Raw genomic sequence first — 27,320 nt, forward strand, 5'->3', positions numbered from 1 at the left:
GCACACAAACATCCCACTAACAAGGTACACGATTCTCTAACTAGTTGTGCATGTCCATTGGATGCCTACTCCTGTCACATACATGTGTCAATGTTGGGCATGGATTTCTTTTGGGGGCAGTGTGCAGAGTTGCATTGATCGCTGGTTCGAATCCAGAATTCGTCATAATAATGATCAGTGGTTTGTCTACACCACACCCCAGTTTGTGGATTCATGGGAGGTGTTGAGCATCTCCAGAGTCTAGTCTGACTTCTCGTACATTGTTCAGCGATAAAACTAGGCGATCCCAAAAGAATCTTCTGGCATCCTCTTCGTCTCCCCAAGGGATGAAGGGATACATCCTGACCAAGGCGTACACAGACTGCGTCATGTTGGCGACCTGGACCTCCTCCAGCAGGACCAGGATGATGGGATTCCTCTCCCTTTCCAGCTGTCTCTTGACAAACATCAGCTCAAACTGACACTGCTCATCTCTGGCCATAGCATTGGACAGAAGGATCAGGATGGTTTTACTGACATTCATATTGTTAACAACGTTATCGACGATAGGGATACCGGCCAAAGAGTCTCGGTCACGAATGTACAATCTGGAACCATGTGTTCCCTCTACTTTAGGAATGAGTTCGTTCTTGATCCATCTGATGTCCTCCAAACTATATATTACATAAGCATCATATTTACTCTCTATGTTTTCAAGTCGATGGAGTTCCCCCTTCTGGTATCTTCTCGTGTATATATAATACCGAATGTGCCATCGGTATCTATACGTGATAGACACTGTCGTTAGGACAAGGAAGCAAATCCCACAGACACCAATCAGGACAAAGATAACAGGGAGGGGGAGAAGGCATGACTGTTCAGGGAGGTAGACCTTGGAGAGTATTCTTCCTCTCATTTCCCCAGGACTGGAACACACATACTTCTCCGGATAGTCTTTGAACTTCCTACGTTCTGACTTTGTCCAGTTGAGGAACCATAGGAGTTCACAGTTACACGCAAACGGATTGTGCATTAAATCAACAACTTGAAGCTTTTGTTGGACTTCGGAGGTGAACACTCGTTCATCTATTTTAGCTAATCGGTTATTTGATAGCCAAATGTGGGTAAGGTTCTTTAAAGGTGTCAGGACACCTACGGGTAACTCGCCCATGCCATTTTCATACAGTTTTAGGTATTTCAAGTTTTGTAAGTAAACTGAAATGAACTTTGGAAACGATTTAATTCCACAGCTTCCAAGACCAAGCCCCGTTAAGGATGTTAAGTGTCCAAACCAGTCAGTAAGGTCTTGGTCGGATGTGCTCCGGAACTGATTAAAAGAAACATCAATTGACTGTAGATTGGAACATCCTTTGAATGCATCTTTGTGTACATGTGTCATAAAGTTTATACCACATGATGCTAAAGATATGTATTCTATTTTGCTGTTGTTGAAAGCATGTTGATCTATACGAAGGTTCGCTCCACCGAGGTCTCTCAGGATTACATTAGTTAGTGAAGGCATTTCCGAGAATGAATTTGGCTTTATTTCCCGAATGCGGTTGGTGTTGAGAGAAAAGAGGGCCAAATTCGTAAGGCATTGAATGCACCCACCCTCAATTGTGTATAAATCATTGTGGTCCAACTTCAGTTTTCTAAGGCCTGGAAAAAAGGACCCATTTGTCCTACAAAAATTAGGAAACGTTGAAATATAGTTGTCTCTCAGGTTCAGTTCCAGTAACGATGGGGCGTACGCGAGATTCACTTCCCGGATGGAATGGTAAGCCAGTGATAAAGTCTGAAGGTTGAAGACGCCGCTGAAGTCGGTCTGATTATAACTTTTCAAGTCGTTTCTCCCTAGGTCCACATACTTCATTGTGGGACTATGTAACCGATGAAAGATATGTGAATCGTTCAACTTCAGTTGAACAAGCGATAATGTTTGAAGAGGAAGATGGCTCAAAGTCTTGAATGTTCCAGCTAAAGATTTTCCCGAGAAACTATTGTTGTCAAGATACAACTCGGTCAAGGTAGTCAGATGAATAAATGTGTCAACTGACATGCTTATTATATTGTTTGACCTCAGAGTTAACCTTTTCAACTTAAGTAATTTTGAGGATATGTTTCGAAGAAAATTGCCTGAGAAATCCACGTCAGTTACGAACTCTGGTAGCCTTGGAATATATGTAAGTTTCCTTCCGTGGCACACACTCTTCCTCGCCCAGGCAGCCATGCCCTTTCTTAAAGTGACAAAAGGTTGTTTGCTTATTTGTTTTATGAAATTTCTTTGAAGCATTATCCATTGGTTTGCCCTATAGGGTGAGAAAGGACGAAATGCCCTTCGAACGGATTATTTTTTAGTTACATCACTGCGGAGGATGGAAATCCAGTTTGAAACATTGTTTCACGGAAGTGATAAATTAAGGGTCTGTATGCATTCGGAACACCAGGTTGGATGGAAAAATCTTTCATTTTGGATTTTTAGCTCACCTGGCCTTAGAGGCCATATGAGCTTATGTCGTCGCAAGTCGGTGTCCATAAACAGTTTCCATTTTAAGCTGAAATTATGTGTCGACGTTACAATATGGCCGCCAGGATCCATCTTTGATTCAAAACAAGCAAAAACAACAACATAAATCTTCTTAAAACGTCAAAGGGCCGAAGGCCAGTAACTTGAGGATTGAGATGGTCACCTTGTGTAGTGCGACATTTGTTTCAGATATTTTGATGGCTGCCAGTGGCCATATTCGAAAATACGAAAAACGTTATCAGCCGTGAACATCTCATCAGAAACCACGTGACAAATGATGCTGAAACCTCACATACCTTTTCCCACTAATGACGACATGATTTTGTTCAGGCCGTTTCACAGTCATGTTTGTTCACAATTACCTTTGCACTTTTGACCCTTACATTCTCTCCAAACGCATTTCATGTTTTGTTCAAATCATAAGGAGTTTCTTGTGAAACAACTGGAAAAAGTGTATGCCACAAGGAAAAATATTCGCCTCCAGAGTTAAAACTGTGGGTCGTAAATGTATATCGCAAATATGTTCTGCAATAGTACATCTATTCTTGCAGGTTTAGGAACCTTGTAGATACAAACTACTTGTTCATATTCGTAACTAATGTCCTCCTGATGTTTGTTTGTTTGTTCTTTAACGCCGCACTCAGCAATATTTCAGGTATATGACGGCGGTCTGTAAATAATCGAGTCTGGACAAGACAATCCAGTGATTGATATCATGCGCATCGATCTACGCAATTGGGATCGATGACATGCATCAACCAAGTCAGCGAGCCTGACCACCCGATCCCGTTAGTCGCCTTTTACGGCAAGCATGGGTTTGTTGATTACCTATATATTCTACCCCGGATCTTCACGGGTTTCTCCTGATAATATGCAGAATATTTGAATATCAATGCTGAAAGCAACATTTTTCAAGTGGTAGTCTTTGTTTACACGTTAATCCGTTGACTACATATCCAGGTGAGCTACAGTGTTTTGGAAACTAGCACCGTACCAGCTTTCGTGTTTAACCTCTGGATGCCGAGTTAATTTTAGGTTTGTTTATACGCTCTCAAAGAAAACGTTGTCGCTCGGCATTGGCTCCACCTCTTACTCATACAAGGGATGTAGGGTACATTATCCGATCTGATGCAGTAAAATTAATTGCAAAGTGAAACTGGTAGAGATATTTATCCTGGACCTAGTTATCAGATGTTGTTTACCACAGAATAGAGAATCGCTAGCAGAATTCAAACTAGGAAATGTTTTTTATGTGCGTAATGTAGTTATAATTTTTTACGACTTCAATCTGAGGGTTAAAGGTCAAGAACGGAAATGTCCCAGTGACATTCAGAGGGGTAACCAAACTGGTAAACGTCTGTGAGCTTTCCCCGCATTCAACTAACAGCAATTATGCCGTTACTAAAATAAATTTTAAAGCGGCGGTAAACCCAACTCGCCCGCTCATCACGCCGTTTATATTTCATACATCAGTCATTCTTGCAGTCAATCCACAATGTTACTTGACGATCACTTAAAAATACCCTGGCAATTATATCCCCAGCAACCTTTGCCAGCCTCGTGCGGCGTCGGGCGTTGTTCATAATATCAACCACTGGTTCTGACTCGATTATGTACAGGCCGCCGGGACACATATTGACTATAGCTATACACCGTAAAGCAAACAAATAAATAAACGGGCATTTGTAACATGTTGCTTTATCTTCCAGGTTGTGTCGTCAACATTTCCTCTGTTACAACCTCCAGATTTGTAAGTTAACACCACGTCTACAGGTGCTTTGGTGTCACCTTTGTTTTATTCGGTTACGTTTTAAACATTTAACTATACAGGAACTACGATCCATTTAGGAATGTGTTTTCAGTGTACAGCCAATTTACCTGTACATTTTAACCGTGCTAAATTGAATTTGGAACCGAAAGTGCTGATGTAACATAGTGTCTTGTATTTAAGTACAAAATAAGCTTGCAACTGGAAATGTTCTCCCGTGTGAACAAGGAGAGTGAAGGTCAACTCTTGAGGCCAGTCTTTTAAATGTGACCTTGACCGAACTTGACCTACATGATACGAGGAACTAATCAGAGTGAGTTAGTGTTTGGTCGACATTCAGCTACGGTCAAGGTCAATGTCACCAGAGGTCACGTCATAAAACACGACTAAACTCCTATGGTTAATTCACGAGCGAATCCAAACGCTTTAGTAGTTCCATGTCAGTATCAATTCCCACTACCCTCTGCTTGTACGACGGCCTGGGGAGGATAGGGTGTTTAGGCACTGTTTGAAACTGGACGACAGTGTGCCACCGTCACCCATTTGTGTTGATCGATGCTCATGATGTCAATTAGTGGATTGTCTGGTCCAGATTATTTACAGCCCGCCGTCATATAACTGGAATATTGCTGATTGTTGCATTCAATATTCTTTTTTTTTTGTTAACGACGCACTCAGCAATATTCCCGCTGTATGACGGAGGTCTGTAAATTATCGAGTCTGGAACAGACAATCCATGATTGACATCATGAGCATCGATCTACGCAATTGGCATACGATCACTTGCATCAACCAAGTCAGCGAGCCTGGCCACCCGATCCCGTTAGACGCCTCTTTCGACAAGCATAGTCGCCTTTTACGCAGCATGGGTTGCTGAAGACGTATTCTAACCCGGATGTTTACGGGTATAAACATTTAGTGATACTGCCTGGGTGCTTCCGGAACCTTCATTTAACGACTCTTCTCATCTTCAGACCACCCTGCTGTACGGGACATCCAAGGCTGCTCTAGAACACGTCACCAAACTCTTGGCACTTGGTAAAACACGTTTCGATTACGCAAATAATGTAAATGCATTCATTGCGAGACAGGACATGCCTATCCTTTCGCGAACACCTGGTGTCATCACCGTTTTTAGTGATTCATGAAATGACATAATTTTCACTGCTATTTTGCCCTCTGTTTCGGCGGATAATCGAGACTGGTTATTCTCTGTCGTTTTATATCATTTTAAAATTGGTCAATCGCTTTTTAAAAAAACAAACATGATCACATCTTTGGCTAAAGCAGCCGATTTGATGACACGTTCGACGCGAACATATTTTGTAGAATGAAATGCAAATGTATTGGTAATAGTACAGTACTGAATCTTTGTATGGTTTATAACCTGCAATGATCAGTAAGTAGTTACACATGCCATGAGGCGATGTTTGGCCATCTAAAACAGCATTTGTTGTCTTAATCATATTCATAACAAGCGTTGTTAGTACTAAATACCCCCCCACCCCCCCCCAAAAAAAAAAATAAAGTAAGAAAGGAATTCAACTCAAGTCTGGAATGATTTTCAGCTCTGAAATAAAGCATTGATCTCGGCCTCATTTGGATGTTATTTTCTATTTTGTAGATATGTATTTTTAAATAAGAAAACTTTATTTAGGTGACTAATAGTGAGTCTAGTACCAGCTCACTCATTGTGTTATATAATGTAACCTTGTGTTGCAGAGGTAGCTCGCGATGGAGTGAGGGTTAACGCCTGGTGAGTGTGTTGCTCTTATAAGGCAGTTTGCACCGATTAGGATTCTGAGTGTGTTACACTTTGATGCATGTCACCGTATCCCAATTTCGTGGATTGATGCTCATGATTTCAATCACTGGATTGTCTGGTCTAGTCTCGATTATTTACAGACCGCCGTCATATAGCTGGAATACTGCTGAGTGCGGCGTTAAACAACAAACAAACAAACAAATAAACAGAATTTGTACAGCTAACTTACCGAATTTCTTATATATTGGGGCGCGTCCACAAATGTCACGCGTCAAAACACACTGAATAGATGGCACCATCGTTCCGCCCATCGTCATTCTGTGAGCGAGACATAAACCTGATGGTGTGATGAGGTATTCAATTTTATCGGCCTTTTGCCGTGCTCCGTTCGCCATTGACGGCCTTGGCCTTTACATACCCCGCACTGAAAGAAATCGCGCCATTTATTTAGCAGATGATGTTGAGAACAAAAGCATAGTCGCCTTTTACGGCAAGCATGGGTTGCTGGAGACCTATTCTACCCCGGATCTTCACGGGTCTCAGGCTGCAACGCCGTGATGTAACTGGAATACTGTTCCAACGGCGTTAACGCAACTCACTAAATGAGAGTCTGGAATTTAGAGATAATCCAAACTCAATGAATAGCCTCTCAAAGTAAGTAATATTCCCATACTAGCAAATACAGCCTAGATATGGTACCGCTACTCCTGCGAGAGACCAAATTCTCATTAACATATTTTGCTTCTTCTTTCCCAGTCCTGGATTGGTGCTGACGAACATGTTTGAAAGATTTGGAATGGTTGATTATTCAAAGCCGGATCAAGTTCGTGTGATTTGTTAATTTGTTTGTTGTTTAACGCCGCACTCAGTAATATTCCAGCTATATGACAGCTGTCTGTAAATAATCAAGTCTGGACCAGACAATCCAATGATTGACATCATGAGCATCGATCTTCGCAATTGTGACACGATGACATGCATGAACCAAGTCATCGAGCCTGACCATCCGATCCCATTTACGGCAAGCATGGGTTGCTAAAGGCCAGTTTCATTCGTGACCAACTCGTGTTATTCCGGGACAAGCCAAATAGCGACTCGTGCCCCTCTCGTGGCGATTTTTGCGATCGGGTTCCGTCTTAGCGCAAACGGGCATACCTAAACCAATTGTCAACTCGTTGCGTAATGGTTCACACATATTTCCCCGTATATTAAATATATTTCAGATGCAATTTAAAGCACATCTGGACATGCGGAATTATACAGTATGTTTGAACACATTTAACTGTGCCTTGGGTATATTTTTAGATGCAAGACATAAAATTATGTAAAATCAAATATTATTTCTGAGGGATTCTTTGACAAAGAACTTGAAAACATACGCGCATTCTGATTGGTTTGTCGTATTTTCGCACTTAACATTCATCGATAGGGGGACGAGTCTTCTTGCAGGTTACGGAAAGGGGAGAGTGGTGACGAATGGGCCAGTTTAACCCGGATCTTCACGGGGTTCATGTACCTACAGACGGTGGGGTAGCCCAGTGGGTAAAGTCACGTCGAGGGCACGGGTTCGAATCCCCACATGTGTATAAGGTGTAAAACCCATTTCTGGTGTGTTATTAAAATAAAATAATATATAGATTGTATCCTATAACACTAAGCCAGTATTCTCCATAAACACAATGTGAACTTGACGCTCAGAGAATTTATTTTGTTTTTATAATAGTTTGACGAACTCACCGAAAAGTATAAAACAAATGGTAGAGCGGGTACGGTTGAGGAAATGGCGAAAGCAGTCAAGTTCCTGCTTTCACCGGATGCAGAATACATCAATGGAGCCGTACTTCCGGTCAGTGGGGGCAGCCATCTTGCGCCTCATATGAAGTGGATGTGGCAATGGACATGGACCTTATTCCTGTTTCACAACTTCATTTTACTAAAGTACTGTATGTTTCCAAAGTGCAACGAACTTCTAACCCCTTTGTCTGTTCAATATATTTAGCAAACATTCGGCGTATCCCCACTAATCATAAGAACCCCTAATCTCTAGCGCCATCTACAAATGTCAATTAACACCTTACATCGCCGGATCTACTAATGTCCATGAACGTGGTTCACTGACCTTGCACCAGGTTGTTTTGTTTTGTTTGTTTGTTTGTTTGTTGTTTAACGCCGCACTCCCGGCTATATGACGACAACTACGTTCATGATGAAGAATCGCTATCTGTCTTCCTACATGTGTGAACGGGTACCCGCGCGGGGATCAATGGTCACTCGGTCCCGGTGTGCGTCCTGTCACGCGCTTATTTCTTTTCGACCGTTATTCCCCCATCCACAATAAACATGGCTGCTGTTGATTTACACGTCCCTCTGAGTTTTGTCTTCCATCTCTCTCAACCTTGAGGATCTCTCTCAACCTTGAGGAACTCTCTCAGCCTTGAGGATCTCTCTCAACCTTGAGGATCTCTCTCAACCTTGAGGAACTCTCTCAGGCTTGAGGATCTCTCTTAACCTTGAGGATCTCTCTCAGCCTTGAGGATCTCTCTCAACCTTGAGGATCTCTCTCAACCTTGAGGAACTCTCTCAGGCTTGAGGATCTCTCTCAACCTTGAGGATCTCTCTCAGCCTTGAGGATCTCTCTCAACCTTGAGGATCTCTCTCAACCTTGAGGAACTCTCTCAGCCTTGAGGACCCCTCTCAACCTTGAGGATCTCTCTCAACCTTGAGGAACTCTCTCAGCCTTGAGGACCTCTCTTAACCTCGAGGGACGTAGATAATCACAATTTATAATAGCCTTCGTCCCTACGACCCGACACGTGTAACACTATTGACCGAAACAACAATACAGTTAGTCAACTCTCAACGTTCAATGCAATAGTTTTTGTCAGTGTTCAGAAAACGGCAATCAGTATTCAACCACGGGAATTTAGTGTTTCGTGCTTCCGTGTGTTCTCGTTGGTCTGAAACTAAAACATCTAATTTGGTTAGATACGGGCATATTTAGTACGGTAATGTAGGCACCAGGGAGTCTATATGAGACTTGTATACGAATAGGGTCTGTGTTTTGGTATTATTCATGCTGTTTCGGACAAACGCCGTGCTGAATTGTAATTATTTTGGTGAGGTGAGGTAAAATGGGGTTTAACGTCGCGTCCAAGATTATTGCACTTATATAGCGACGTGCATGTACGTGTGTGTGGCTGCTTGTACTAGTCCGGACTGATGCCGATTTAAAACTGCTAGCTCACTGAGATACCATGCCGCAGTTTAACATGAATACCCCACTCAGACACAGTATACTGACTCCGAGCCGACCAGTCCTTGTTTTAGCCCCTTAATGCAGAGCGCCAGACAGGGTAACAACAAGTACCATCTTTTAACGTCTTTTGGTATGACGCGGCCGGGGATCGAACCCCGGACCTTCCGCTCGCCGGGCGGACGCTCTACCATTAGACCACGGAGGCGGTCTGTAATTATTTTGTACCATGGGGGCTTATATATGTAAGTGAATGGGAAGTAAATGCATTGTTTATTTATTCAATGTGTGTAATATCTTTTGTTTAGCGTGAAATGTGCTGTATACATGGGGTTTATTCTCAAAAGAAATCAACTGTATTTTTAAGTTTAAGACGTCTTGAATTCCAGCGTTTATATCAGCCATTTCATTACAGTAATGAGAGCGACTTTGTGCGTTGTTTAACACCACACTCAGCAATATTCCAGCTATATGACGTCGGTAAATAATTTAATCTTGAACAGAAAATCCAGATGACATCATGAGCATCGATCTAAAACAATAGGGATACGATTACATGCGTCAACCAAGTCGGCGAGTCTGACCACCCGATCCCGCTAGTCGCCTCTTACGGCAAGAATAGTCGCCTTTTACAGCAAGAATAGTCGCCTCTTACGGCAAGAATAGTCGCCTTTTACGGAAAGCATTGGTTGCTTAAGACCTATTTTACCCCGGATCTTCCCGGGAGGACCCAGGGATACCACACATGACCTGGCTTGCATAGCCACGTGACACAGCACATGGGTGCATTTGGAACATAAATATTGTCTCTTCATCATACCACATTGATTCAGGCGCTTCGCATCAAAATGAAGTGTTCTTGTTAGTGTTGAACAAAATAAAATTACCTACCTGTTGTCATCATTGTTTATTTCGAACATGTCATGCCATCTATCATATTTGTTATGATGGGGAACTCTGTCTCTTAATACAACAACAAAGCGATGTTTACAAATATTTCAGCAAATAACACGTACAACCTAAAACACACAGATTGAGAGACAGGTGGTGGGTGAAGTGAAATTGGTTTTAAGATGGGAAACGCTGTCTCTTAATACAACAACAAAGCAATGTTTACAAATATTTCAGCAAATAACACGTACAACCTAAAACACACAGATTGAGAGACAGATGGTGGGTGAAGTGAAATTGGTTTTAAGATGGGAAACGCTGTCTCTTAATACAACAACAAAGCGATGTTTACAAATATTTCAGCAAATAACACGTACAACCTGGAACACAAAGATTGAGAGACAGATGGTGGGTGAAGTGAAATTGGTTTTGAACAAAAGACGAGGAAGGATACGGTCTCTCTTAGTCCATTGAACATGTAATATTCTGAAGCTAAGGAAAACCGTAAGATCTTAGTATGAAGTGAGTGAGTGAGTGAGCTACTTTTAACGCAGCTTTGGACAGTATAAAAAGCTTTGCCTGTGCTTTGAGTGCTGCTGTGAACATTTCAAGTGCATGTATTAAATGTTGCTAAGACAAAAATCTAATTATAATTCACATGAAACATTTGATAACCATCATGACATGCGGACCAGCCTTCAGCCAAGATATACCATGATCCTTATAATAATAATAATAATAATAATAATGACAACAACAATAATATTAACAATAATAATAAAAAGAATATTTCTATAATATTAAAATTGTTCCATGCCTTCCTGTAACTTTGAGCGCTTTATCAATATTACCCTGTTAATTGATCAGTGTTTTCTCAGATGTCATTCTCAGCTCCTTGGGGAGTATACGAACCAAGCTGCCTAAGAGAAATAAGGGTAACCGTCACATTACCATATCATCCTTACGGGGCCCATTCGCTGCTAGGTGAACAGAAGCATATTTTGACGTCTTGATTCAGTTTTTAGCCAGCATGCCAATGCAAAAGAAGTAAATTAGTATTCCAGTACCGGAAAACGACACTTTATCATACTACTCGCATATCAAATTTCAATATCTGAAAAATTGATGTCTTGTTGAAGGAAATGGGTTTTCCAGTACGGGGTCCATATTCAAAATCATATCGGATTGATTCATGGACCCATCACTAAGTTCATCAGAAACGTATACCAACGAAGGCCATCACTTAAATAATGTGAATCTCAATATGTTCAAGCGATGTAATCAATCTGTTCCACACTGAATATATGATAGCAGAAACAGGTAAAGGGACAAATGTGTCAGCCATTAGATGACGTCACTTCCTGTCTATAAATCTGATCCTCACTGGATCCTTTGGTAGTAGGAACAGTTTTGCACGGACTTCGATTGGTTTGTCGTCTGCTGGCTCGATTTCAAACCGTTGGATGATCTACACAAATGGTGAAGGTATGAGTCAGACATGTATTCCATAGGAAAAGCACAACATATACTATTCTTTAAAATATATTAGCTTTATATGCCTAAAACGTTCAGACAACGGCGGACGATCAACTTCTGATTCTGAAGAGAAATTAGATGCCGAAAACGCCCAACGACATAAGCTCAGTTGAACATTCAGTTATGGTAAGCTAGAGAAGGGGAGATAACTCACGTGTGACACGAGTGTCTGTATCTCCATTTCAGCAACACGGCGCCCTGGAAAACATTTACAATCTTAACAAGCTGCGTGAACAAATAATACAAGTGTATGTCTAAGTGTAGGGCATGTGTCGGAGTTGTGTGAACAGATAACACACTGTATATCTTAGGCCAGGGAATGTGTCGGAGTTGTGTGAACATATAATACACTGTATATCTTAGCACAGGGCATGTGTCGGAGTTGTGTGAACAGCTAATACACGTGTATATCTTAGCATAGGGCATGTGTCGGAGTTGTGTGAACAGATAATACACGTGTATATCTTAGCATAGGGCATATGTCGGAGTTGTGTGAACAGATAATACACGTGTATACCTTAGCATAGGGCATGTGTCGGAGTTGTGTGAACAGATAATACACGTGTATATCTTAGCATAGGGCATGTGTCGGAGTTGTGTGAACAGCTAATACACGTGTATATCTTAGCATAGAGCATGTGTCGGAGTTGTGTGAATAGATAAAACACGTGTATATCTTAGCATAGAACATGTGTCGGAGTTGTGTGAACAGATAATACACGTGTATAACTTAGCATAGAGCATGTGTCGGAGTTGTGTGAATAGATAATACACGTGTATATCTTAGCATAGAACATGTGTCGGAGTTGTGTGAACAGATAATACACGAGTATATCTTAGCACAGGGCATGTGACCGAGTTGTGTGAACAGATAATACACGTGCATATCTTAGCATAGGGCATGTGTCGGAGTTGTGTGAACAGATAATACAGGAGTATATCTTAGCACAGGGCATGTGTCGGAGTTGTGTGAACAGATAATACACGTGTATATCTTAGCACAGGGCATTTGTCAGAGTTGTGTGAACAGATAATACACGTGTATATCTTAGCATAGAACATGTGTCGGAGTTGTGTGAACAGATAATACACGTGTATAACTTAGCATAGAGCATGTGTCGGAGTTGTGTGAATAGATAATACACGTGTATATCTTCGCATAGAACATGTGTCGGAGTTGTGTGAACAGATAATACACGAGTATATCTTAGCACAGGGCATGTGACCGAGTTGTGTGAACAGATAATACACGTGCATATCTTAGCATAGGGCATGTGTCGGAGTTGTGTGAACAGATAATACAGGAGTATATCTTAGCACAGGGCATGTGACCGAGTTGTGTGAACAGATAATACACGTGCATATCTTAGCATAGGGCATGTGTCGGAGTTGTGTGAACAGATAATACAGGAGTATATCTTAGCACAGGGCATGTGTCGGAGTTGTGTGAACAGATAATACACGTGTATATCTTAGCACAGGGCATTTGTCAGAGTTGTGTGAACAGATAATACACGTGTATATCTTAGCACAGGGCATGTGTCGGAGTTGTGTGAACAGATAATACATGAGTTTTTGTATACTTTGACCATGACACTGGATTGATCCTCATTGGTAACATGGCTGTGTATTGTATGTGGAATGTAGACGTAATTCCGAACTCGGTACATGTGCTTTCCAGATCAGGATCAAGATGAAGTCTACCAAACTGGAGTGGTTCACTGCTGTGGGCCTCTATATTCTAGTCGTTTATTACCTCTTGAAACGTACCAAAGTAAAACGACAATAATGGCATTTGAAATTAATTTGGCTTTAATGGTTCCATATTTCTCTAAAATGAGGGGAAATCATATTTTTTAAATTATTCGTGAAAATGTAATGCAACGCTTGTTCAATCGCTTAGAATATACATGTTGCATTTCGTTCAATACGTCTTAAGGGTAAACCTCTTTCTGGCCCACAGCTACTTGAGAACAGAGAAGAGTTTCCTCACTTCAACATGTCCTTCAGTTTTGAATGAGAATTGATCTAATTTAGAAAATATATGTTATTATGAGCAAAATCATTCTCATTTTATGTTGTGAAGATAATGTCGAATTTCAGTGTATATTTTGCTCAATTCTAGAGTCAACTTGGCCTAGAAATTACACAGAATTGATAGATATAGTAACAGTATATCGTAAAGTATATGTTTTAAGTCATGTATAAGAAATAGTAAACATTACATATCTGTGGTGGGGCGGTCGGGTAGCCTAGTGATTTAAGCGTTCGCTCGTCACGCCTAAGACCCGGTTTCGATTCCCGACATGGGTACAATGTGTGAAACTCATTTCTGGTGTCCCCCGCCGTGATATTGCTGGAATATTGCTAAAAGCGGCGTAAAACCATACTCACTCACTCACTACATATCTGTGGACCTAATTGTATTTATTTAACCTGCATGTATGTCATGCAAATTGCCGCCATTTTTATATCCCGTTCAAAATGGAGGGTGTTATTCAAATATCTGGCTGTAAAATGGAGGGTGTAATTCAAATTTCTGGCTGTAAGCTTACCAACACACATCCTAGGCCCGAAGCCGAACGACAGGTATGTGTAAGGGTTGCGTTTCTGTCTCTCCTCCAAATTGTCCCTCATCCAGCGGTCCGGCTTGAAGGTCAAAGGGTCATCGTACAAGGATGCCTGTCGTCCCAGGGCATAGATCGGCACACTGACCATTGTCTGACAACACAAAACAATAATGAACCATAGACCAGATTTGCTACGATTTTGAGCGACATAGTTTAAACTTTGAGTTTTCGAAACAACTGGGATTTTTTTTCATCCTTTGTATATACCCATGAAAACAGCATGTTGAATTTTGAAAATAGAGCGGAGAGTTTCCAGACAAATGGGTTTCTAGAATTAAAATGGGACGTGTTTGTTTCATTTTGTTTTTTGTATAACGCCTCATTTTCTTTATAGATTTATAAAATGCCAATGTGTGCCATTTTGTGGAAAGATATTAGCAAATGAAGTCGCAAGGAGGGTTTCTTTTATATAACCTAAAAGACGCAACTACATGTGTCTATTTATACGCCCTTACTATGGCCAATAAAATACGAGACACCACACCTGTGTAAACTATACGGCCCTTATACCGTTTATAAGGGACAGCCCATTTGATATTCGGGGTGGGTGGGGTTGGGAGACGCTGAAAAAGAAACACACCTTATATCTCCCTTCTTGTTCAACAGTCAAAAGTATAGTTATTTTTTAAAGAATTTTCTGTGACAATTTACGTTTTATTGCTCATAATATCAATCTCAACTTCGTCTGGCCCAGATTCGATTATTTACAGGCTGCCGCCATACAGCCGAACCATTGCCGGGTGTCGGGTAGCCTAGTGGTTAAAACGTTCCCTCGTCACGCCGAAGACCCAGGTTCGATTCCTGACATGGGTACAATGTGTGAAGCCCATTTCTGGTGTCCCCCGCCGTGATATTGCTGGAATATTGCTCAAAACGGCGTAAAATCAAACTCACTCACTTAATCACTCACAGAACCATTGCTCGGCAGGCGTTAACAACAAACTGATGATGGCCTCACCCCGGCTGGGACGTGGTATCCCATGACAACATCGTCCTTGGGCATGTTCCTCATCACAACGCTGCCTGCTGGATACAGACTGAAGTACAACATATAGAAGCTCCTCAGCAGCTCGTCAAAACAATTAGTCTTCACTCAGACATTAAAACAGTTTATTGAGAGCGACCTTCTATTAACCTTGTTTGTTCGCAAATAAATAGGTCCAGATTTTCACATACTTTGTTGAAAAAATGCCAGTGTTTAGATGAAAGAATGCAATTTACTCCACAACCGTGAACCGACAAACATTTTACCTTTCACACTGCAAAATTTAAAATGCATTTACAAATTCAGATACAGGAAAAGTCTTCATATTCATTTTTGTGCAACCATGAATAAACAAGTCGCAATAAATCCCCTCAAATGTGTTTTGAAAAAAAGTTTATTTAAAAAAAAAAAATCATTAAAAAACAAAAAGTCACTAGTAGAGGATCTGTTTGTTTGTTTGTTGTTTAACGCCGCACTCAGCAATATTCCAGCTATATGACGGCGGTCTGTAACAAATCTGGACCAGACATTCCAGTGATTAATATCATGAGTATCGATCTTCGCATTGGGATACGATGACGTGCATCAATCAAGTCATCGAGCCTGATCACCCAATCCCGTCAGTCGCCTCTAAATTCTAACACAGATGTTCACTGGTGCGTTGATGATCGGACCCCACATGGTTTTAAATTGACACATTTAGATATATCGAGCTAATCTTTTAGTTTCAATAAATTGGAAAACAGAATTCAAAAAGCCTTTAATAGCAGATGGCACCAGTTCACCATCGAGTTCATTTCTATAAAAAGTGGCAGATTGATAATCGAAAAACAAACCAACAGAAAACGGAAACACCATGCCCCAACAAATAAAATGTACTACTCACCGTAAGGTCTCCTTAAGAACAGCCTTTAGGTACGGCATGTCTCTCAAATGTGAAGACGTTGGTTTGACACCAGGGGGCACAACTCGTGTCACTTCTTCCAGTAGTCTCCCTTGAATGTCTGGTTGCCTGGATACTTCATACAACAGGAACTGAACTGTGTGTGTCGTCTATAATCATAAATGATAACCTTGTAATATCAGAATTTTTCAGAATTTACAGGTGACAAAAATGCAAACGATTAAACCCATTTGAGCAAACAGAATCCATGTTACATTATAAATTTGTTTTCTCGACATGTCACAGTGAATAAATTCAGTTCTTTTAATGCACTACTTTTCTGAGGTTATACTTGTTCCCAACATATTTCATATATGGAGGAATATGGTGGTTTCTTCAAGATAGAATTTTCCTTGTGGCTTGGTGTAAACGGCCCCCATTGTACACATACTGAGCATTTGCCTGGAGAGCGGAAGATCGGTGGTTCGAATCCCTGGCCGTGTCCTAGCAATACATTTAAAAATGGTACTTGTTGTTTCCATGCTTGGTGCTCAGCATTATACTACTGTATATTAATCAAAAGAAATTAAGAAACATCTGGCTATTTCATATGATTATATTTAATATGTCATTGCTGGTGGGTATTGTTGCAGCCTTCCAGTTGTTCTTTAACTTCTTTTCAGTTGTATATACAAAATGAGTTAAAGCAGACTAAGAATGTTTTTTGTTTGTTTGTTTGTTGTTTAACGCTGCACTTGGGTCGGGTTAGCAATTGCCTTCAATATTGTTTGCATTCATAGAGGTATAAACGTTAACACCAGTGTCAACTCTTTGTTGTTTGTTTGTTTGTGTGTTGTTTAACGCTGCACTCAGCAATATTCCAGCTATATGACGGCGGTCTGTAAATAACCGAGTCTGGATCAGACAATCCAGTGTTTGACATCATGGGCATTGGTACAATGAATGTATGTTTTCAAGGACTTCCAGGGCGCTGGGACTACAATTGATTCAAGTCTATTGGTGAATTAGTTAAATCTGCTTACGGTGTCAACTGAGCCCGCCATGACGTGTGTAATATTGGCATACATCTCCTTGGGGGACAGCACCCCCTTCGCCATCAATTGCTGGATGAAACCTGCGTCCTCATCTTCAGGCTTGTCCACTATCTCCTGCAACTTTTGGTCAATATTTTCCTTTGCTGGAACAGTGGCATCAAAGGGGTGAGTGAATGAACGGAGGTTTTTCGCCGCTTTGAACATTATTTCAGTCATGTCGTATGTGAACAAGCCGAAGTGAGTGAGTATGATTTTACGCCGCTTTTAGCTATATTCAAACCATTTCATTGCGGTGACACCAGACATGAACTTCACAATGTTGGGAATCGAACCCGGGTAAACGGCATGACGAACGAATGCTGAAACAACTAGACTACTTCACCGCCACGGAGCAAGCCTAAAGTGATGCAAGTCGTGAAATACAACAACGGATGTATGTAGCAGGCCAAGACCCCAAATCAGTGTGAATGATTACACATGTGAAGGGTTGCTATTTTGTAAACAAACTATTAAATGACGTATTAATAACACGGATGTAGTAAGCGAGTTGCGTTTAATGTGGCTGTGGACGTTTTAGATCTACCACGGATGTAGATGGCCCTTCTTGGTGTCAACCGCCATGATAACTTTCAGGAATAAAATCAGCGTAAAACCTCACTTACTTATATACTCGACCCGTGAAGATCCGGGGTAGAACTGGTCTTCAGCAACCCATGCTTGTCGTAAAAGGCGACTAACGGGATCGGGTGGTTAGGGTCGCTGACTTGGTTGATGCATGTCATGGTATCCCAATTGCGTGGATCGATGCTCATGATGTCAATCACTGGATTGTCTGGTCCAGACTTGATTATTTACAGACCGCCGTCATATAGCTGGAATATTGCTGAGTGCGGAGTTAAACAAGAAACAAACAGACAAACAAGCAAACACTTATTTACTCAGCTTTAGTTGCAGCACTACGCAGTTTGTGTTTGTTTGTTGTTTAACGCCCTCCTCAGCAAATATTCCAGCTATATGACGGCGGTCTATAAATAGGGCCAAATGAGCCATTGTGATACGAGGACATGCATAATCTATGTCAGGGAGCCTGGACACCCGATCCCGTCAGTCGCCTCTTACGACAAGCATAGTAGCCTCTTACGACAAGCACAGTCACCTCCAAAGACAAGGATGGTTTGCGGAAGGCGAGTTCTAACTCGGATCTTCGCGGGTAAGCACTACACAGATCAGGGATGTAATTTTATGCTGGATAATCGCGGTGGGGTAATAATAAAAACCCCTTTGCGTTGATTCACCATATTAACACATTCCATTAGGCTCAGTCACATGAGGATTTCAACTTAATTCTTGGGCGGAGAGGCAGTCAAGTGGTTAAATCGTTCGCGGCCTCACTTCAAGCGTCGATTCTCAACATGGGTAAGGCCATACTCACTCAAACTGTTTTGTAGCAGCGGTCGAGTAACACAAAAGTTGAGCAACATTAAAAGACCATAATTACCTTATAATTAAATGGTAAAACGGATACAAACCATACTTATTTTCTCAACCTTGACCAGTGACAATACTGAAAAACAGTGACAATCAGTTCGGACGTTATTTTTCATTTCGGCATTCTTCTTGTGCTTACAAATCCCACCCATGAGGCTTTCAGGTTAGAACATGTTAGAGACCTATGCTTTTCGTGCGAGGGTACTTACAGGTAACAGATATATGTTTTCCAAAGATAGTAACTGTGTTAATGCCATACAAGTTTTCCAAAACACTAAAATCCTAAAATGATTTTAACAAAACTATGACGGAATCATAAGAGTAGCATACATGCCAAAGTTCATCAAATATAATATCAGAGACATCCTTACTGAGCAATGAAATTTGATAGAATTTAAGAGCGTAACAGTACATTTTGAGAAGATATAAAAATCGGATTCGAACAGCTTGAACAAATTCAGGTATCATTATTGTTGGGAACAAATTGGAATTTTCAGCTTCATTGACAAAGCGATGTCTGGGAATGGGATGTTAACGGTGTGAGGAAATGTATTTGAGAGGATTTAGAAGCATGGTCAAAGTGTAAATGTAAAATATAGGTCTAGACTTGACATGGTGAAAAGCTGAACATATGTCTCGTGGCCCACTACTAACTACATACATGTATATACCAAATTCCATAGCATTTGGAAAGAAAATGATCGAGTAATAGTCGTGAGATGTTTCAGCTTTCATTATGGACGAAGGTGAAATCAAGGTCAAAATGTTACACATCACGAAACAGCGGAATATACAAACAGCCCCACTACTAAGTACACATGCAAAAATGTCTGAACAAAGTCCATAAATAGGTTGTTTCTTTCAGAATGGTTATCATGGTGGCCATTGAAAATCGAGTTCTGAGGGACCGACCATTTGATAATTAGATATTCTGGTTGGGCCAGTCCAAGGGGGGTTAACTGACTATAAAAGTCAATTTTCCACCTTTGCCGAACTAGGCTGGAATAATGGAGTTATATTTTGTCTGGACTAAGGAGTCTATGGTTAGTCCAATCAAAATCGCGTGACGAAATCGACATCCTGTTCATAAACAACATGGCGACTACCTTTCAGATTTGGGTCGACTGCAGGATATGGAGAGCATGTGTACCGTCAACTGGGCGTCAATAAATATTTTCCATGCGTATTCATGTTTTTAATCGAGGTGCTCAAATGATTTGATGCACTTCGCGAGGTTAGACCAGTTTCATTACAATAAAGATCTTGACTATCGATCACATCGTCTTGACTGGGCGCCGCCATCTTGTTTGAAGCAAATGCAAGTGATATGAGATTGGTCAATAGGAGGGGCATAGAAGGGACATAACTCGTAATAGCCACTTGTGGCGCTACGATCAGGCCACGAAATTCCAGCCAAGTTCAGCTAGGATGGAAACTGGACTTTAATATTCAGTCAACTCCCTCGGGAGGATGGGAACAAGAATTTGACGTTTCAGCTTGATTGGTTTCGTGGTTTAATATTAAAATATCGCGCAAAACGGTGTGATCTCCACTACAAACAACGCTCGTCGATATATATTGCTGAAATAATGCCGATGAGCGTTAAATTTTTAACTCACTAGCTACGAACAACACATATACCACATTTCATTACAGTTTGTATGGAAATGGTTGAGTAACAGGCAGGGAAATGGATGGACTACTACTAAGCTCACTTGAGTTCAAACACCCAAAGAACTTACCGATGCGAAATACAGTGTCCATGCTTCCAGTAAACCTTTTCCAATCTTTACGCCTGAACATTTTAGAGAATTTGGGAGGGAAGAATATAAGTTTGTTTGTCGTTTCACCCATTGCATGAGTTGCCTCAATGAACTCGGTGGTGGTTGCACTTCGGTTGTCAGACAAGCAGCCCATGCGTTTCTCGTACAGGACCGTACAAATAGCTGTAACAGAGAATGAAAGGGAGTTGGTTATAAAGCCGCTTTGAACAGTATTCCAGTTATATCACGGCGTGTCAGCTTGACGTGGGAGGAAAGCCCGAGTTGGTGCAGGGCTCACTTGCACAAAGCGATCTTGGGGCTAAGATGATCGTAACTCCCACACATTAACATAGGCTTACGATCGTCTTAACGCTAAGATCGCTTTGTGCAATTGGGCCCAGGTCTTAGAGGTTTACCACTTTGGTGAAACCAACGAGCACGGGCATCGTGCTAACAAACCCAGAAACATAATCGGGGAGAACCGGCATTCGAACCCACAAACATAGATTTCAACTCTGCACAGCGAATTGCGGCGCCTTAGGTAAGGTGGTGAGGTGAAATGGGGTTTTAACGTCGCGTCAAAGATTATTACACGGACTTAATAGCGACGTGAATGCACGTATGTTTGTGTATGTGGCTGTTTCTACTAGTCTGGACTGATGCCGATTTATAGTGCTAACCCACTGAGATACCATTCCGCATCTCAGACACAGTCTACAGACTCCGAGCCGAGCATTCCTTGTTTTAGCCCTTAATGCCGAGCGCCAGACAGGGTAACAACAAGTACCACCTTTTAACGTCTTTTGGTATGACGCGGCCGGGGAACCCCGGACCTTCCGCTCTCCGGGCGGACGCTCTGCCACTAGACCACGGAGGCGGTCTCCGTTGCCGTAGGTGGAGAGGGCAGCCTGCGGCCCCTGTAACAGAGAACACACATTTGCAGCATACACGACCAAAAGCATCCATTTAAACTCAAATGCAGATCAATCGTAATATTATTATTATATTTTATTTCTTATCCTCTCTTTTTCTTTCGACTTAAAGTTCATTGTTGGTGTTTAATTGGCCAGAAGATCGACACCGTAGACGTTTTATTTATTTCTAAATTCGACAGCTATTTGTGAAATGTTTTAATTGGAGATAACAGTGAGTGAGTGAGTGAGTTGGGTTTAACGCCGCTCTTAACAGTATTCCAGTTATATCGCGGCGTGTCAGCTTAATGTGGGAGGAAAGCCTGAAGTGATGCGGGTCTTAGACGTTTACCAGCTCGGTGAAACCCATAAGCACGGGTATGGTGCTGACAAACCTAGAAATATAATCGGGGCAAACCGGGATTCGAACCAATCATAGGTTTCTGGCGTGCCCAAGGGACACAACTCTGCACAGCGAATCGCGGCGCCTTAGACGACTGGGCGACCCGTGCCCCCTTGGAGATTTTGAAACAAAAGGGATATTTATTGTGTTATATATAATACAGAAGTCCAAAGATAGGCTGTACGTACATACGACTAGTCTAGTTTTTAAACATTTGATTGCATTTTAAGCAATTTCGTGCAGTTTGGACAACATTCACACCAAGAAATGTAATAAGTCAATGGCAAAAGTCAATAAGTCAAATAAACAAAGATGGCGGATGCAGTAAAACTTCGAAGTTAAATCAGTACTTTTAAAATATCGGGCATAGCTCCCGCGCACCCGGCTACCCGCCGGGTCTGGGAGCAATACTGCCATAAACTTCACTCACCAGCGTGCAATGTCTGACCCTTTACCCATGTTGAAGCATATTGAAAAAAACCTACCTTGTACTTACTTACCTTTTGTTGAAAAACAAAACAAAACTCCATTGCAAACATAAGACATTAATACAACATATATCCCCGTGTTATGGGTTTTCGGACGCTGAAGAAACATTCATAGTTTACATAACATGAACAACTGTAAAACATGTCATTCACGTATAGGTTAAAAGACAACTTTGTCTGAAATACAAGCCATCATCTGAGTATTTACAATTTCTGTGTGACGCCACGTTATAGTTCTGTTCGTGATTGAAAACGTATGATGTCCGAAAACCTATGATGCTGAAAGCTCTGATCGAAAACAGGACAATCGATCAGCGACGGTTGTTCGGTTTTCGATAATATTCTTGGGAGTGTTTATTTATATATTTTTACGCGGAAGGTGATTTTTTCCGAAGACTACTGTTATAAAAAAACGCGATTTTCCGCGTTTCCGCGGAGATTTCACATCCCTGATAGTTATTAATTGATTCATGATCAGTTACTTTTGACTTTGAACATAACAGTACGATTTAACAATGCAATATAACATTACACAAATAGAAACCGGAAGTGTTTTTAGACAAGATGGATGCCCCCACGAAACCGCAAGGGATTCGTTCTCGATCTGGAATCTAGTTGCGATGTATATTTTGAAATAAATTGATGAAATAAAGTAAGCCTGTTTGAAGGAGGTGATTAACTGATGGAAAGGGGTGGGCAAATGAGGGGATACGATAGCCGAAACAATCACATGGCTGTGGAAAAAGACAAATGTGTTTACACTCTAAGGCCCAGTTGAAGAGTTCGACGTCGATGCGTTCCACGACTCCGTCTGGTCCTCGGAGAGCTGCCAGTCTGTCAAGCAAATCGGCCGCGACAGCGCTGAACTGGTCGCCATAACTCTCGACTGTCTTGAACTTCATCAACGGCTTGTCAATCACGCTGCGCAGTCGATACCACAACTCCCCCTGCCTGCATAAAAGATTATCCATATACAGTGAAACCTCGCTAGTCTGGACCCCGTTTATTCGAAACACCGTCTCCTGAACGAGTACGATACTGTTGGTTTCAGAGACTATAATTATGTTAAAGGGGAAGTGTACACGCTAAAATCACTTTCTTTCTTTTTCTAAACAAAACGCAATTTCAGAATTAGTTAATATCTGTGTTTGAAAATGTAAACTCATTTTTTTCACAGTGAAAGTAGGAAGCTCACAATAGTGTGAAAATGATATGCCGTTATGAGGCCTTCGTTTTTCGAGCTAAACAGGCTTGAGTTATCCCCCTTAGATTATGACGTAATTGGTGCCAATTCAACTGGATCCCTGTCTATTCTCAACGCAAAAGATATCAAGTACCAGTTTTCGGTAAAACAACATGGCCTACGACACACTCCGGCGCAGTGGTGACTCAGCATAACACTATGCTGGCTGGCATCTGAGACGCTAGAATCACACAGCTGTACCTACACCACGTGAAGCGGCTCTAACATAGCATGATGACGTCATAATGTTTATTAATTGGCACCAATGACGTCATATTGCATGGGGCATAATCCATGGTGTTTTTGTTATGAAAATAGAACACTTGGTAAATGTGAAAAATATAAATCGTTTTAATGCAAAACATATGTTAATTAATTGTGATATTTTTATATTTTTGTCTATGACACTACTAGGTTAACACTTTTAATGTGGAAAAAGTACAAGAAAAATAGGTTCATTTCCGTGTGAACTTGCCCTTTAACGTCGCATCGGCAACACAATTTCAGCCTCAGAGCTAAAACAATTCTTACGTTCAATAAAACACATTCAGTACATGTCTAAACAGTGACACTATTCTTTGAACGTGTATGTTTATTCCTAAATTGGTTTATTCGGGTGATTGTAGCTGAAACATAGTTAATTCGAAATCCTGATGACCATCTAAATATATCGAATAACCAGTTGTTCGAGATAAGCAAAGTGCCGATATTATATGATATATAGAATTATATGGCATGGCATACTAAAAGTCAAGTTGTTTGAGCAATCAGGTAAGCAATTGCCTTCAATATTGTTTGCATTCATGGAGGTACAAATGTTACCACTGGTGTCAACTCTTTATTGTTTGTTTGTTTGTTGTTTAACGCCGCACTCAACAATAGTCCAGCTATATGACGGCGGTCTGTAAATAATCGAGTCTGAACCAGTCAATCCAGTGATTGACATCATGAGCATCGATCCACGGAATTGGGATACGATGACATGCATCAACCAACTCAGCGAGCCTGATAACCCGTACATATACCAGTCTCTCTTTTGTACATTTCTTTTGTTATCTATACACTCATCTTCTTTTCTGTTTTCCATGTATATGATTTACGGTACAAGCTTTTGTAAATACCATGGAGAGGGAGTCCTAAGTTGGATAACATGTTCCCAATCCATTTCAATCTGATTAAAATTGATTGCATTGAGCGTAAAGGGCAAAATAGCGGTGAAAAACCTGTTTGTTTGTTTGTTTGTTGTTTAACGCCGCACTCAATTTTCCAGCTATATGACTGTGGTCTGTAAATAATTGAGTCTGAACCAGTCAATCCAGTGATTGAAAGCATGAGCATCGATCCACGGAATTGGGATACGATGACATGCATCAACCAAGTCAGCGAGCCTGACCGCCCGATCCCTTAGTCGCCTCTTAAGTCCCCTTTACACAGGGTTGCGACCTTTGTACCACCTTTGAGCGATCAAAAACTGGCCAGGACGCTCAATGGTCGCCTAAACTCAGAAAATCATGTTTCTGTGTAACTGCTCCAGCAGTTGTTCAACATCAACTACTCGAGTTGTTCAGCGTCTGCAACCACAATAAAACACTGCAGGTACAAGCCCTCGATTTATAGGCAGGCTGAGGAGGCACTACAGGTAGCTCAAAGGAGGCAGAAAAGAGGCAGAAGCCTTGCCATGGTGTCTCAAGGGTTGCCGTGGTCGCCGAATGGAGGCACGGCGGTCGCTACAGTCGTCGTTCAGTGCACGCTGTTGGTCGCCCAAAGGAGGCACATGGGAGGCAGAAGCATCGCCCAGATTAACGGAATACATTTGCAGCAGAACGCATCTTCTACCTGGCGACCATTGGGTGACAACTGTGCCTTCATTCTGCAACAACGGCAATGCTTGTGCCTCCTTTGAGCCACCTTTGAGCAACCAATCTCCTTGGCGACCTTTGTGCGACTGTTTTGAACATGTTCAATAATTCACGGCGACCATAGCGTCCATCGCGATGTCTGAACCTCCCGTGTACCACCTTGGAACGACCTAGGCAACCATTCTGCCTACGTTGAGCCTCGAACGACGACCTGGCAAATTTCATGGTCGCACACGGGAGGCACAAAGGTCGCAATCCTGTGTAAAGGCCCCATTACGACAAGCAAGCATGGGTGTCTGAAGACCTATACTAACCCGGTCTTCACATGTCGATGCGCAAGTTAGATAACATTTAGGACACTAATTAAACTACACTGCAGTGATTATTTAGCTGACACTGAACCCTATCACAGTTGTGATGTAACCAATGTACCCTTGACATTCACTCTGTTTCTTCTCTAAACGATAGTAGGACACTTCAGGGAAGTTATAATTTTGCAAATGTGACTTCTCCATGACGGAAAAACTACCATTTAAATCAATTTTTTTTTTGCAAATCAGACTATCCAGTCAAATTTAATAGCAAAAATTGTAATTTTTTTTATCGGAACGTCGGTCATCGTAGAAACAGGACGCCATTTTTAAATTTGAAGTGTCTTACGTTGTTGTTTTTTAAAAAGTAGTCCAAAATGAGTACCAATGCTAATTTTGGTGCTTGTGTCACAATTTGAACGAATATCGTGAATATTGATTTAATCTTTTGGGCTAGTGGGGACCGTATTACCATCAATCTAGCACAATGATATACCGTTTGGTAGATGTTTTACTTACGCTGTAAGAAGCCCATCAGCTCGCCCCGCATCCTTGTTATATTCGTCCCAAGCTGGAAACCCTATCCTTAACGGATATCTTCCTTCTTGAAGACGCAGTTTTTCCAGTGCAGCTGGGTCTATCATGTAAATTTGTTTAAATCCTCCTGTATCCTCCAAAAAAATAGGCCCCAAGTCCTTGTGACGTTGGAGAAGTAACTCATGCGCAACCTCATAGTTTTTCACGAACTCTAGCATAGTCCCTATAACGGGCCACCCCTTCACCATCGGCATGGCGCTTAGCGGCTTTGGCCTGACCTCCTTTTCACCCGCATTAACTGTTGAGAAGCCTCGAAGGGAATAGAGCGGCCTCAACGCAGTACATCGACCGACGCGAAACATTTTTCCAGCCACCAAATGTTTGAAACTGGAACAATATAGTACTGTTATGTCATTCGTTGGAATTGTTGCGCTATGATTACCAACGCGATACCAATAGGTTCACAGAAACGCTAGTTTTGACACTTCCGCCTTTCTCTGAGGGAAGCCTGCAGTGAGCAGTACACCATTCGTTACCACTCGCATTTTTCCGTAACCTACTGTAGAGGCTGTCCCGGAATGGCACGAGTTGGCTACGAAAGGTACGTATTCCATTCGTGATCACCTCGTGTTATTCCGGGACAAGCCGAATATTGCAGGTTACGGAAAGTGGCGAGTGGTGACGAATGATTCGTGACCGCAACCAACTCGTGCTTTTCCGGGACAAACCGAATGTTAGGTTACGGACAGACGCGAGTGGTGGCAAATGGTGCCGTTCGATTTGCTTTGAAATAAAAATAGATATCGACATTTTCAGCAAATGACAACTAACGCCCATTAGTGTATTGTATCCCCGTTCTGAAAAGATATCAGATAAATTAGAAACATTCATTGGGAAAAAAGCACAAGAGGTAGATGTGCACACAGTGTCTATGAAAAGCAAATGGAGATATAATATACTCGATAATAATGAGTGAGTGAGTGAGTTGGGTAAACGCCGCTCCTAACAGTATTCCAGTTATATCACGGCGTGTCAGCATAATGTG

The 27,320-nt window shown here is 41.6% G+C and overlaps 2 protein-coding genes across 2 annotated transcripts; both read right to left on the bottom strand.

Moving 5' to 3' along the window:
• Window positions 1-211: 211 nt before the first annotated feature.
• Window positions 212-1,150, bottom strand: LOC125372266 (toll-like receptor 2 type-2). The gene has a single exon (XM_048381579.1). It carries the CDS (start codon window positions 1,148-1,150, stop codon window positions 212-214), a length of 939 nt encoding a protein of 312 aa, XP_048237536.1.
• A 9,033-nt stretch (window positions 1,151-10,183) lies between these two features.
• On the bottom strand, window positions 10,184-26,824 carry LOC124135907 (1,25-dihydroxyvitamin D(3) 24-hydroxylase, mitochondrial-like). Its single transcript, XM_046501579.2, has 9 exons — window positions 26,258-26,824; window positions 23,086-23,276; window positions 20,503-20,706; window positions 17,261-17,415; window positions 16,221-16,387; window positions 15,308-15,386; window positions 14,275-14,440; window positions 11,874-11,917; window positions 10,184-11,651 (listed from the first exon to the last, which is right to left on the bottom strand). The coding sequence occupies exons 1-9, from the start codon at window positions 26,635-26,637 to the stop codon at window positions 11,538-11,540; spliced, it is 1,500 nt and encodes a 499-aa protein (XP_046357535.2). The 5' UTR covers window positions 26,638-26,824; the 3' UTR covers window positions 10,184-11,537.
• Between the last annotated feature and the right edge of the window lie 496 nt (window positions 26,825-27,320).

This window comes from Haliotis rufescens, unplaced genomic scaffold (assembly GCF_023055435.1).
Source record: "Haliotis rufescens isolate VD_foot unplaced genomic scaffold, xgHalRufe1.0.p SCAF_4, whole genome shotgun sequence".
Classification (NCBI taxonomy): Eukaryota; Metazoa; Mollusca; class Gastropoda; order Lepetellida; family Haliotidae; genus Haliotis; species Haliotis rufescens.

Bases quoted from the DNA above. Each gene is read 5' to 3' on its own strand.
- LOC124135907 (XM_046501579.2), bottom strand. From the start codon at position 26,637: ATGTTTCGCGTCGGTCGATGTACTGCGTTGAGGCCGCTCTATTCCCTT. The intron at 20,707-23,085 runs GTAAACACATTT...TCTCTGTTACAG, and splicing joins CTTCAACTGGGCCTTAGAGT to CTATTTGTACGGTCCTGTAC. The intron at 15,387-16,220 runs GTGAGTAGTACA...GTTGTACTTCAG, and splicing joins GTTCTTAAGGAGACCTTACG to TCTGTATCCAGCAGGCAGCG.
- LOC125372266 (XM_048381579.1), bottom strand. From the start codon at position 1,150: ATGGGCGAGTTACCCGTAGGTGTCCTGACACCTTTAAAGAACCTTACC.